Source organism: Sinocyclocheilus rhinocerous, unplaced genomic scaffold (genome assembly GCF_001515625.1).
Source record: "Sinocyclocheilus rhinocerous isolate Xijiao unplaced genomic scaffold, SAMN03320098_v1.1 scaffold853, whole genome shotgun sequence".
NCBI classification, from domain to species: domain Eukaryota; kingdom Metazoa; phylum Chordata; class Actinopteri; order Cypriniformes; family Cyprinidae; genus Sinocyclocheilus; species Sinocyclocheilus rhinocerous.
The window spans coordinates 881,698-895,543 of record NW_015627738.1 but is presented as its reverse complement, the minus strand read 5'-3'; the positions used below and the strand labels follow the sequence as shown (position 1 = coordinate 895,543).

General features: G+C 36.6%; 3 protein-coding genes across 6 annotated transcripts in view; 1 reads left to right on the top strand and 2 right to left on the bottom strand.

Annotated features, from left to right (window-relative positions):
* Positions 1 to 5,167, bottom strand: part of slc5a6b (solute carrier family 5 member 6) — an 11,234-nt gene extending 6,067 nt beyond the window's left edge. For 2 of the 4 annotated variants that reach the window (XM_016545267.1, XM_016545287.1), the window contains exons 1-6: positions 4,918 to 5,167; positions 3,259 to 3,696; positions 2,465 to 2,530; positions 2,327 to 2,378; positions 2,156 to 2,223; positions 709 to 863 (exon numbers count right to left, since the gene is read on the bottom strand). In XM_016545267.1, coding sequence (XP_016400753.1) covers positions 709 to 863; positions 2,156 to 2,223; positions 2,327 to 2,378; positions 2,465 to 2,530; positions 3,259 to 3,606 — 689 coding nt within the window. In that variant the 5' untranslated portion in view covers positions 3,607 to 3,696; positions 4,918 to 5,167. The other 2 variants (XM_016545281.1, XM_016545274.1) reach the window with 2 other exon arrangements.
* A 109-nt stretch (positions 5,168 to 5,276) lies between these two features.
* On the top strand, positions 5,277 to 9,981 carry cenpo (centromere protein O). Its single transcript, XM_016545299.1, has 6 exons — positions 5,277 to 5,468; positions 6,660 to 6,808; positions 6,984 to 7,122; positions 7,211 to 7,479; positions 7,924 to 8,086; positions 9,836 to 9,981. Exons 1-6 carry the CDS (start codon positions 5,438 to 5,440, stop codon positions 9,943 to 9,945), a joined length of 861 nt encoding a protein of 286 aa, XP_016400785.1. The 5' UTR covers positions 5,277 to 5,437; the 3' UTR covers positions 9,946 to 9,981.
* A 98-nt stretch (positions 9,982 to 10,079) lies between these two features.
* LOC107734332 (uncharacterized) lies at positions 10,080 to 11,258 on the bottom strand. The gene has a single exon (XM_016546273.1). It carries the CDS (start codon positions 11,026 to 11,028, stop codon positions 10,402 to 10,404), a length of 627 nt encoding a protein of 208 aa, XP_016401759.1. The 5' UTR covers positions 11,029 to 11,258; the 3' UTR covers positions 10,080 to 10,401.
* Between the last annotated feature and the right edge of the window lie 2,588 nt (positions 11,259 to 13,846).

Below are 13,846 nucleotides of genomic sequence, written 5' to 3'. Positions count from 1 at the left end.
TATGTAAAATATTTATTATATATAAAATAAAATAAAATAAATATAGTGCATTTTATTTACAGTAAATTTAAACTTCTATAACTTTTTGATAAACTTTTTGGAATTTTAATAATCAGCTGATTTTCTTCTTTAAAAAGAGACCAACTTTAGGTCTGTATTCCAAAGTGTTCATAAATTACAACAATTTAAGTTTGGATAGTGCACTTTCATGCCTATTTTAAAAAATGGTGGGTGAAAGTTAAGGGGTTAAATTAACATCACATTTATTTTATTCTATTGACAAAAAATCTGCATATGGTTTATCTACTTAGGAACAATATTTATTGTGAAAAGTGGTATATAAATATAGATTTTAATTTATCTAACATTAAAAGTGGCAAAAAAAAAAAACTTAATCTACTTAAAGTAAATATTTTCTAATTAAATATTTTAATTATTTGCTGTTAGTTTAGTTCAATGACACAATAAAAACCATCTATAGTGGACATTTGGCCTAAATATTTTTTCTCATATTATAAATGGACTTTATACATCTAAATAAACAGCTGCCTAACCTCAAAAAGGGGATCATCATCATATTTGGGGGTCCTTGGCTTCAAACCATTTGAAAACCCTTGGGTTTAATAGATGCGTTCGTGGAGCAGCCTGCTGGTTAAATGTGCTGGCTACCAGCTGCTATGCCATCTACACCATTTAAGGTGAACATACTCAATCCCAGAGATGCGTCCACCATCCCTGACTTTCACCCAGGCATCAGACAGACCACCAGCCTGATGAACGCCCACAATGATGACGGCCAGCTGACCAGTAAACATCACTACTGTCTGGAAAACATCAGTCCAGACCACTGCCTTCAGCCCACCCTGCAAAAACAATTACAACTTCTTTGAGACATTGAAAACAAAGTAACCAACCGAAATAAAATTACATTTGCAGCCCATTTTAATTCTAAGGATATTTAACCGTGCAAATCCTGACATGAAATAATAATCTGAAAAATCTATTTTTTTTGCATGTGTTTTCTGCATGTTTTGAATCTTTATGATACAGGCTTTTATGGCCCATATGGTATGATAAAATGAAAGCATGGAGCTCATACTCGAGGATTTTTATTCAGAGGCCCAAACTGAACAAAAACATGCAATTTGATGCAGATGCTAATATATATGGACAAAAAGATGAAATCCTGATAGCTTGTAATGTAAATCAAGCAGATCTTTATAACAGTATACATAAAATGATATAAATATATCTCCAAATAATTTGTCTTAGTAAGATTATATTTAAATGCTTAGTTTTAAAACATATAACGCATTGCAATACAAAGATTGAGAGATGAACAAAAACATTTCTCCAAAGCCTGATGATCATATTTGATACTCACATTTGAACAATTCTTTCCAAAAAATTATGTAATATAAACCTCAACCTTACGTTTACTTTATAAAAATCAGATTTTACAGCAAAAAGACATGTGAACCATGACCTGAAATGGCCTTTTAAGTGCTAAAAAAGTATAAACTATCAATCAGACGACAGAAAGCATGTAGTAGATTGTGTACAATGGGTTTTGATCATGTTGATCATTTAGAGGCCCTACATATTTGCGTATCAAATATGTGACCCTGGAGCACAAAAGCAGTCTTAAGTCGCTGGGGTATATTTGTAGCAATAGCCAAAAAAACATTGTATGGGTCAAAATTATAGATTTTTCTTTTATGCTAAAAATCATTAGGATATTAAGTAAAGATCATGTTCCATGAAGATATTTTGTAAATTTCCTACCGTGTGCACACTCAGATTCCAGATTTTCAAATAGTTGTATCTCGGCCAAATATTGTCCTATCCTAACAAACCATACATCAATGGAAAGCTTATTTATTCAGCTTTCATATGATGTATAAATCTCAATTTTGAAAAATTTACACTTAAGACTTGTTTTGTGGTCCAGGGTCACATATGATACAGTGGGCTTTATAGGGTTAATGGTTAACATCAAATGCTGTCATCCGAAAATAAATGTTTAAGATGCAAAGCAAGCTGAAGTTTACAAAGACAAACATTTGATATCATGCACTGATGAACTGTGCACAGTAAGACCAGATGCATGTAATCTGTAAAGTAAGCAACCTTAAACCACTGAAAATCCTCTTACCAGTGCGGTATAAAGAGTGCACACTAACCCAGTCGCCAATACTGCTCCCCATAAATGAAAACCAGTAACTAGAGACAGATAGATACATGTTATTAGTTACAACAGGCAGTCGCATTTGTGTTCATGCATTAATAATGTTAATTATGACTATATATATATTTGTAACATTACCTGCATTCAATGCAAGAGCAGGTGTATAGATGCCAACACCCATATAAATGACCTGCGAAAAGGAACCACACCGTAACTCTCTACATGCAATGCATTAAAAATGCAAATTTATTTCACAACAGAGAGGCTGGAACTTACCATCTGAAAAATAAAAGTAACAGTGCCACAAATTCGGACGGCTTTACAGAAGCGCAGCTCCAAATACTGTGAAGTGAATGAGATAGGAGCATGTTTAATAAAGCAATCAATGACAAAAGAAAACATTAGTGGTGAAATAGTGGTGCCAGGATGTTGATAAACTATTACAAAAACTAAAGGTTCTAAAAGGGTTTTTTGCAGCGATGCCATAGAAGAACAATTTTTTGTTCTCCAAAGAACCATTTAGTGAACAATTCTTAAAGGAAAAGTTCATAACATTAGCTGAAAATTTAATGACCCGCAGGCCATCCAAGATGCAGATGAGTTTGTTTCATCATCACAACAGATTTGGAGAAATGTAGCATTGCATCACTTGCTCAGCAATGGATCCTCTGCAGTGAATGCGTGCCATCAGAATGAGTCCAGATGAGAGTTGGACACTCATTCTGACGGCACCCATTCACTGCAGAGGATCCATTGCTGAGCAAGTGATGCAATGCTACATTTCTCCAAATCTGATGAAGAAACAAACTCATCTACATCTGGGATGGCCTGAGGGTGAGTAAAAATCCAGCAAATTTTCATTTCTGGGTGAACTATTCCTTTAAAATAACTTTTGTTTTCTAAGTGTAAAAAACATTTTTGTAATCTTAAGTACCTTCTTCCTCAAAGAACAGTTTGTGGAATGGAAAGATTCCATTGATATTCATAAGTTCTTAATGGAACCACTGATGCCAATAAAGAACCTAGAGTGTCTCTAGATGATATCTGCAATATTTTGAAAGGATGTGTACCTGGTAAACACTGGTGAGATGCAGTCTGTAGAACATAGGAATGAAAATGTGTGCTGGTATCAGGAGACCCAGAATATAACAGCAGCCAATAAACCAGTACTGCGTGCCATTGGCGTAAACCTCAGCCGGCGTGCCAATGATGGCCACAGCCGACTGGAAGGTGGCCATGAGAGACAGAGAGAGTGGCAGGCACTTCATACTCCTGTCTGCGTACATGAACTCTTGCGTGGTGCTCTGCCGTCCTCCGGTGAAGGCGTAGTACAGCCCGATGGCCATGGAGGCCACCAACAACAATGCAAATATCACATAATCAATAATAGTGAAGTACTTCTGCCCCGTGGGATCCATACTGAGACTGCAGGCATGAAGCGTGATATTAGAGTCTCCGCTGCGTGATCAGGACAAAGGTCAAAGCCATTGATCTGCAAATCTGACAACCTGAAACATGTCACAACAACTGATATAAGATAAAGTACTTAATCAATCAGGTTATGATTCCATGTTGTGCTAGTATGTTCACATTGAAATGAAAATTCACCCAATCTATCTACCAAATGCATGTTATAGATCTGACTGTGAATGATTCATACTTTAATTTTTGACATTTTTAAAGTGGGTCTGAAAATGTCAGGCTTCTCTCTGGTGACATTTGTAGGACTTCTCCAATCATTTAGTCCACTTAAAGTTAATATAAAATTTAAATTCAGCTTATCTAGGTTGCACATGCATTTTCATCCATGTATGTTTCATTTATCCAAGCATTTAGTTTGCTTAAAACTCTCCTCTTTTTGCCTCTTAAAACTCGGCAGTTTGTGTTCAGATTCACCTCCATTTTGAGTGCCACGCCCCCTTCTTAACATCCAATCAACAACTGATATATATGCACGGTCTTGTTGCATATATTGCTTATACCTTTAAATTTTTTTATATTCTTTTAAATCCTTTCTTGAAACAAGAAACAAGACCATGCATTATATATATAATTCTAAATTACAGTAGCTTCTCTTATTGGTCCATCTCACCTAAAATGTGCCTTATTGCAACAATCTGGATTTTTTTGTGTGTGCAAAAATTTACAGCTTTTATGGAGCATCATTTAACCTCAAATTGAGTCTGTCTAGAAGGGTCTAAAAAAAATATCAAATTCTCTAGAGAAAATTTTATTTTTACTTCCAGAACCAAACTCTAATGATATAAAGAGGTACATAATTAAATATGGTAATCAATCATCAGCATCATGGTATATATATATATATATCACAGTACCATGATATTAGCATCTATTTTTCTGCAGGACTCCAATGGGTTAATCAGGGATGGCGAACGCTAAACCACGAGGCACTACGGGGTTAACAGTTCCTGGCAGTTGCGACTAGTTTGCACAGACGCAACTGGATTTCGGTTTCAACTTTACCCCAAATGCATGGCCCAGAACCATAATTAATTAAAAACATTAAATATATTCACATTTGCTCACTGATTTACCTAGTTATCCCTATAACAGTTGTCTGTGCAATTTCACTTCCTTGTTATTGTGGGTTAGTTGGTGAACGCATGCTGTGTTTCTCAGCGTTCATACAAGTGGACAGTGTTTCTCATCATCAAAAGCACATGCAGTGCGTTAACTTACATGTTTGCTCGACATGCAGGTGTTCTTACCTAAAGTAGTCAATCAGATCAGTGGAGCTCAAAACACTTCATGCGTGTCATCCGGGGGCCAGACAGTGAATGTCAGTGTCTCACTCCTCCCAGCGTTAGAGTTGCCATCACGCCTGAAGGTTATTGAGCCACTTCATCAGTCAAACACACTGTGCACCTTACAGTTTACAATCTAAAGATGATCAGTGATAGTTATCGTGTTTACCTGCACACATATGCAACAGTTTTTTCTCTACACGTATTTTTTTAAATAATTGGATGAACATTACATTTAATATTGAATAATAATACGCGCATTCCAATAAAAATGCATCCACGTGGGGAGAAAATAGCGAAAATAGAGCATTGATTACATGGCTGCGCAAACAGCGCGCAGCGATGATGCGCTACAGCGCTGTTTGTGTTTTAGCTTCCGAGGTCGCAGGACACAATAGCGCGCCAGATTTCGATTTTCGAAACGTTCTATTTACAAAGAAAGAAATTAGCACAATTTAAAAATTCACGCGTCAGGAACAAAGTTATGGACGGCCAGGTGGAAACTATGGAGCAAGGTAAACATATGACAGTCTGTTACCAACTAAACGTGTCAAATATGTCAGAGCGTTTAGAAACTTTTATACGTGTTCTATTTAGACACACTTGACTAAATTTATACTTCTGTTCTACTATTTTCTAGGTGTCTGAAACTTTGTGTTGACGTGTTTGTCTACATGCATGGAATTCATTTTGTAGACAAATTATACAACTCAATTTATTGTCATTAATTTACATGGCTCCTTACAATGCTTAACGTTTCCCTCAGTATCTTTACTAATTTTTACAAAATAACACCGACAGAACATATAGTTGGACATTACAAGAGAAAATTTAACTCAACAACAACAACAAACTAAATATATTAAAGTGCACACAACGTTAATTTGCAATACCGAAATAATAACTGAGTAGCACTACAGTATACAATCAAACTATATCACTTGCTTTACATTCAATTCAGTCAGTTTATCCAATTAAAATAGAATTAATTAATACATAGATATATTCTTTATTCAGACATCAACGACTTCTATTATTCATAATAACCTATAAAAGTATACCATTGTACTATTATTTTAAAGGAATAGTTCACCAAAAAGAAAATTGTTTAAAATTTACTCGCCCTCAGGCCGTCCAAAATGTAAATGAGTTTGATACTTCATCAGAACAGATTTGGAGAAATGTAGCATTGCATCACTTGCTCAGCAATGGATGCTCTGCAGTGAATGGGTGCCGTCAGAATGAGAGTCCAAACAGCTGATAAAAACATCACAATAATCCACAAGTAATCCACACCACTCCAGTCCATCAGTTAACATCTTGTGAAGTGAAAAGCTGTGTGTTTGTAAGAAACAAATCCATCATCAGGATGTTTTTAACTTTAAATCATTGCGCCAAAATACTAGTCTGTAATCCATAATAACGCGTTCTGATGGCACCTATTCACTGCATTTTTGGGTGAACTATTCCTTTAAACTCGTTTCACTTTCCTTTATTAAAATATGAAATCTAAGGGGAGTCACAATAACAAGCTATTATTATTATTATTATTAAAGTTTTGATTACTTTACAATTATTCCACTATGTGAAAATTATTCCTAATAAAGAATGTGTAGCTGTGTCCAAATGTTTGGTAGTGTAAGTGTATTTTCACATACTCTGTTTTTTTTTTAAGCATACTGTGATTATGTTATATGATATGTCAGGTGTTCTGGGTCACCTGATGGCTTTAGAGAGGGGAGGTATGGGACAGCAGGACCAGCATGAGTCTCAGAGGTTAGAGATGCTCAAGGTCAGAGCCGTGACCCTCCGTGCCCAAAGAGATCAACTCAAACATCAGGCAGACGCTGTCAAGGTGAGACGGGTTTTGAAATGGTAAAGAGACATTTATATAATATCTAACTTTCTCATTGACACGATAATGTAAAAATCCAGTGTCTTTATATAGGTGCAGAGTAGCACTACTATTCATAATTCTTACTCTAAATGTGTATGAGCTTTATTATCTGCTTATTCACATTGCACGGCAGATCCTGAAAGATAAAATCAGCAAAGATCTTCCTTTGGATAATGCTGATGCTGCAGGCGGCTTCATTGAACTACAGAAGTCTTTGTTAACTGCTTGGAGAATGCAGTTGAAAGACCTTCAGCGTGCTCATCACTTAATTGGTAATTTTGTACCAACTAAATCATATTAAGTTCACGACCAGGTCATTGCCTCTGTTTTAGGCCTGATTGATTGTGCTGTCTTTCTCAGGTGGCTATGATTTGGTGGAGTGTAAGGAAGGGAAAAGCGTGTGTGTGTCTTTTCACACAGCCTTTGAGGGTGTGTATTTGGAGACGTATAACATGGAGCTGGACCTGACGCGCACCGTGCAGATCTCTCGCCATAACATCCCCCCGTCATTCCCGCTCGAGAGTATTGCCAAACAGATCCTGCAGAAAGACCTTAAAGGCTTCCTGCAAACCCTCAGCCAGAAACTCAACGCTTTAGCTGGTCGCAGACAGCAGGTCTACCTCCTCAAGGTATTCAGGCTTCCTGCAGTCACTGTAAATACTAGGCTGCATTTATTTGATCTAAAATACAGTAAAAACAGTAATGTTGTGAAATATTATTACAATTTAAAATAACCGTTTTCTATTTGAATATATTTTAAAATATAATTTATTCCTGTGATGCAAGACATCATTACTTCAGTCTTCAGTGTCACATGATCCTTCAGAAATCATTCTAACATGCTGAATTGCTGCTCAAGAACCATTTCTTGTTATTATCCATGTTGAAAACAGTTGTGCTGCTTCCTATTTTTGTGGAAACCAAGATAGATATATTTTTAGGATTCTTTGATAAGTAGAAAGCTCAAAAGAACAACATTTATTTGAAAGAGAAATATTCAGCGATGTCTTTATCACTTTTTATCAATTTAATGCATCCTTGCTGAAAATAAGTCTTTCTTATCTTTGCCACAGGAGCTCGTTGGTTCGGTGGAGGTTATGGAGAGCAATCAGTTGTGCAATATTCTTGTGCTCATGTGTACAGCACAAGGCGAGACTCCCAAAGCTGTTCTGTGCACACTGGAGTACGGCGATCTCACACAATGTCTACCAACCCGGGTTAGCATCGAGTGTGAAGGTATGGCACATCACAGTTGAACTGATCCTGGATAAGCTCCACCCCTCGCTTACTATTTCTCATTTGGAAAAGAACATTCCTGTATCTCAAACAGTAGAGCATAGAGCTTGCAACAGCAAGGTCATAAGTTCAAGTGCAAGACCTGACAAAAAAATGTATAGCTTGAATGCAAAGTAAGTCGATTGGGTAAAATAGATGCAGATATAACAGAACAAATTAATATGAATGAATTAAAGCCACAGTTCACCTACAAATTAAAGCTCTGTCATCATTTACTCATCCTCATGTCGTTCCAGACCTGTAACTTTATTTAATCTACGAAACACGAATTAAAGGCACAATATGTACGATTTTTTTACTACCACTAGTTATTCAAAAACCACTAGAACAGTGTTATATATTTTGCTGACTTGTGTACTTACATTATCCCAAATGTTTCGAAGAATGTTTACACATACACACGACCGGAAGCAGCGGAAGCGCTCGACTGTGGCATAATAAAAGCTCCGCTGCTTTACCCCACATACACACCACCGGAAGCAGCGGAAGCGGTCGACTGTGGCATAATAAAAGCTCCGCTGCTTTCGAGCCGTGTGTCACGCTCGTTCAGCGGCCTCGTTTCGCTTCGACGGCTTTCAGCCTCACCCTGCTTCATTCTACTACGTTAATAAATCATTAGCTCATCCATGAACATGATTTCTGCCCGAGTCCCGTCGGATTGCTTCGGCTGTGGGGATGAAGACCACAACTCCCATGATTCCACACTCAGTCACGCGTCATCAAACTACGCCTTTGCTTCTTTGTTTATTTTGAATGCGCGCCCTCCAGCTGCGAAAATTACATATTGTGCCTTTAAGATATTTTTAATGAAATCTGAGAGGCTCTGTCCCTCCAAAAAAAAGGACGTAATGAGTTTTCTATTCCTTTATATAAAGGTCAGAAAGACATCATAAAAGGAATCCATTTGAATCAAGGGTTTTAATCCAAGTGTTGTGAAGAGATTCAATCGCTTTATATAATGTGTTTTGCCATGCTTCCTGTGGTTTAATTTTATGACCTTTTTGGATCTTCTACGTTTTGGGTACCTGGACTTTTTTTCTCAGGTTTTGTTAAAAATATCTTAAAGGGGTCATATTTTCAGACCGATGAGCTTTGTAAAAATCGACACGTTTCAGAAAGGCGGGGCATAGAGGAGAAACAATAATGTACAGTATGTGGAAAATAATGTGTTTTTTTAACATTAAACCGCATAAACACATTTCATTACACCAAATACACAAAATAATTTTTAGCAACGTCATATGACCCCTTTAATTTCTTAATTTAGAATAATTGGGTTCGGAATGTCGTGAGGGTGAGTAAATGATGACAGAATTTCCATTTTTGAGTGAATTATCCCTTAAATATGAAATTATTTTCAGTAAAATCTCCCATTAAGTGGTAAATAATATTGAATGGATATTATTCTTATATGGGCTAGAGTGAAGTGTGAGATTACATAGCATCTTTATCAGCTGTATTTCAGTTAAACTATGCAGTAACTATTAAAAAATGTGGGAAAAAATTGAATTAAGATCATAAAATCCTGGTTATTGTTACTGTCATTTAATGTATGTGTTCTTACTGATGTTCATTTGGGAATGAGGGCAACAGTGTAATCAAAGCAGGCACTTGATTTATCTTTATTTAAAGATTTGAAAAATAATTAGTATCAAGTTAATTTGGGTTTATTTGCATTTATTCTTGTAGATAAAACACTTTCAGAATCTCCACAGTGGAAGAAAAACCAGTCGTTGCTCCTGGAGTCTCCAGCTCATACAGCTCTCCTGACCATGAGGAGGATGGGAAGCATCGCTTAATGAATGTGACAAAATTAACGCCTTAATGTAAATAATATCCTGTTACAGTGCAGTTAAAACCAGACAGCTCTAAAAGATTTGAAAAATAATTAGTATCAAGTTAATTTGGGTTTATTTGCATTTATTCTTGTAGATAAAACACTTTCAGAATCTCCACAGTGGAAGAAAAACCAGTCGTTGCTCCTGGAGTCTCCAGCTCATACAGCTCTCCTGACCATGAGGAGGATGGGAAGCATCGCTTAACGAATGTGACAAAATTAACGCCTTAATGTAAATAATGTCCTGTTACAGTGCAGTTAAAACCAGACAGCTCTACCATTGGGCTCATATGACCTGAGAGATGCACAGAGCTTTACATTCAGAGGTGAATCACACGTAACTTAAGAGAACTGAGGAAACAAACAACTATTTAGCATGATTCATCAGTTCAAAATTCTCTTAAAAGCACACAAATGTTCATACATACATTGTCAAATGCTCTATAGAGTTGAGAAAGCTCCTTATTTTCTGTTGTAGTTTTTCTCTCTGCAGTTGTTTCAGTCTTTCTTTATACCGTCGATAATACTCTTCCTGATACATCAGCTCTTTCTGAGAGATGCTGTCGATCAACGCCAGGTCTTTCAGCTGTAGAATGGAAAGCTGACCGTTTTCTGAAGCTTTGAATTTCTCTGTGACTATCATAGATGAAGAAGAATCGACTTGCTTGACAGAGAATGATGCTGATTTAGCAAACCTCTGTTCTCTGTCATCCTTACACGCTTTCACCGAGGATAGAGGTCTGAAAGCTGGAGCGGATTTTGAAAATCGTGTCTTGTGTGCATCGTTTGTCATCCTGACCTCTGATATGGCCGTCATTGTTTTGTTTATGGTCGCGTGCGGTTCGCAAACCCTTAAATTAAGCAGCCGTTTGTGCTCTTTTAGCACTAGCTCTCGCTCCTGCTCCAGCAGCCTGAGGTTGAGTCTGTATTTGGCGCTGATGTTGTGTAGTTTCCACTGAAGATGGACGTCCTCTTTGTGGTTCAGCAGTCTTACGTCCATGTGACGGCAAGACTTGGGTCTCTTAATGCTTAGCTGTGTTGACATTTTGAGATGTTCCCTTGAAACAAATAAATGGAACAGACAACCAGTTTTTGGTTAAGCACACAGATGTAGATTGTTCCAAGCTCAATTTATTTTAAAAACACAGTGTCTGCTCATATACACACATACAGCGGAGACCAAAAGTCTCAGAAGCTTCAGACATTTGGACCCCAATGAAGTTATTTTACACAAATATGTACATTGTGTATACATAATAAATGTAAATTTACTGTACCTGAAACTGCTGCGTATGGTTTGTCGTCTTGTATGAGCATGTAGATGAAGAATCTGCTGCTATGACACTTAAACATATAAACAATGTCTTTCATTCTGTCAGCTTTTAGGGTTTTGAATTTCAAAGTAATTTGGTCACATGATCACTATTGTGTCTATAATAACAAAGTAAAGATGGAAGGTTGAACTGAATTTTGAATAGCTCACAACTCCTTTGCATTTCCATTTTTATGAAAATATATTATAGCAAGATTTCACATTTCAGTAGTTTGGTGTCTCCGAGTAAGATTCTCTAATCTCTGCATGTACTACAGCTGTACACGTCAGTTGTTTGTAAGTGTTTTATTGTATTTTTATTTATTTGATTGTATTTTCCCCCAGTGTGTTCCTTGTCTGCGTTTGCAGTGACGGGGATGAAATTATTATTATTAGTGTTACAAATCAGTATTATATAATATCCTCTAGCCAAGCAATTTGGAGACTGGATGGATATAGTTAAATAGAATATTATATGGTATTAAATAATGTTTTTACAATTAGTTCACCCTATAATTTAGCTGTTTTCGAGATCCCAACAGATTATGAAGATCATGTCAAGCTGGACATTATTTGTGTATTTTTTGAGTTTTGAGTAAATTTAACCCTATGCTCCATATAACTAGTTTTCACTAAAATCACATGTAGTTACTGCAGTTATCTCTGCTGTAGGAGTATTACAACTACAAAACCGTAAATTAATAGGATCTTCTTCAAACTAAGAAGTTTCAGAATGTTTTGTTCTTTTTAGAATGTGGTTGTACTATGCTAATTATGGTATTTTTTTATGATTACCATGGTATTTTGGGGGGAGGTACTGCTGCATTATTTCCATTGTTTCATTTCACCGCAGTTTAGACATGCGAACGACCAACGGCCAGTAAACAACATTCACAACATCAAAACTTCGAGTGTTTTGTTGAGGTGAGGTTAATTTAAAATTACTCTAATTTGAGTTTGTTGCTGTTTTCTCTCGCAGGAAGTGTTAAATGTTTGACACATAAACATGAAAGTGGCCTATTTTAATTATAGTTTAAGTGTTCACTCTTTATCAAGCCGCAGCTCTTCCTGAGGCCTGGGTGACTGCCTACCAACTTTTGCACTTCAGGTAACATAACATCAGTGTTTTATTATCTTTAAATGTGACTTTTTAACCAAAAATTAAAATGAGCTTTAAAGTTACTCACCCTCAGGCAATCTAAGATGTAGACGTAGACAAAATTTAGCATTACATCACTTGCTCACCAATGAATGTGAATGGGTGCCATCAGAATGAGAGTACAAAAAGCTGATAAAAACATCACAATAATCCACAAGTAATCCTCACTCCTCTCCAGTCCAGCAATTATTGTCTTGAGAAGTGAGAAGCGGTTTGTTTGTAAGAAACAAATCCATCATTAAGACATTTTTTACTTCAAGCCATTGCTTCCAGCTAAAATATGAGTCCTCTATCTATAATATTGCTTTCTCCATTGAAAAAGTAATCTCGTCTGAATCAGGAGAAAAATATGCAAAGACTAAGCACCGTTTACAAGTGAAAACAGTCCAAAACAAATGCTGGTGGATTTTAATGTGAGAGAACAACAGGGGATGGACTTTTTCACTGGAGGAAGCCATATTATGGAGTATAGACTTGTATTTTGGACAGAGGCAATGGTTTAAAGTTAAAAAAACCTAATGATGGATTTGTTTCTTACAAACACACAACTTCTCACTTCTCAAGACATTAATTGCTGGACTGGAGTGGTGTGTGGATTACTTGTGGATTATTGTGATGTTTTTAATTTTTCTGTTTGAACTCTCATTCTGATGGCACCCATTCACTTTCATTGGTGAGCAAGTGATGTAATGCTACATTTCTCCAAATCTGTTCTGATTAAGAAACTCCTCTACATCTTGGTTGGCCTGAGGGTGAGTAAATTTTCAACAAACTTTCATTTTTGGGTGACCTATTCCTTTAAGTGTTCAAATGCATTTTAAGACCATTATATTTCTATATGCTGCTGTCTTTTATAGCCAAAGTGAAGCCGAATGAGACTGTATTGATTCATGCTGGAGCGAGTGGATTCGGCACTGCTGCCATTCAGCTGGTTCGCTTGAGTCGTGCGATTCAAGTAGTAACGGCAGGGAGTCCTGAAAAGTTCATCAATCACCAAAAAAGAAATCAATTACAAAAAGGAGGATTTTTCTGAAAAAGTACTGCAGTTCACTGAAGGTCAGTATTTTAAGTGTTCTGAATGTGTTTATTCAACATTAAAATGAACACATTTAAATGAAAGGGGTCATATGATGCGATTTCAATTTTTCCTTTCTCTTTGGAGTGTTACAAGCTCTTGGTGCATAAAGAAGATCTGTTCTTCAGAGTTGCAAAGTTGCAAAGACTAAAGTCTCAAATCCAAAGAGATATTCTTTATAAAAGTTAGAGTCAGCCACACCTACCTAAAACGGCTCGTTCTAACACACCCCCACATACCTACGTCACGATCTGGGAAAATTTGCATAACGCCGCCCAAATGTTCACGCAAAGAAAGAAGGCGTAACTTTTATTCTC

Bases quoted from the DNA above. Each gene is read 5' to 3' on its own strand.
- cenpo (XM_016545299.1), top strand. From the start codon at position 5,438: ATGGACGGCCAGGTGGAAACTATGGAGCAAG. The intron at 7,123-7,210 runs GTAATTTTGTAC...TGTCTTTCTCAG, and splicing joins GCGTGCTCATCACTTAATTG to GTGGCTATGATTTGGTGGAG. The intron at 8,087-9,835 runs GTATGGCACATC...TTATTCTTGTAG, and splicing joins GGTTAGCATCGAGTGTGAAG to ATAAAACACTTTCAGAATCT.
- LOC107734332 (XM_016546273.1), bottom strand. From the start codon at position 11,028: ATGTCAACACAGCTAAGCATTAAGAGACCCAAGTCTTGCCGTCACATG.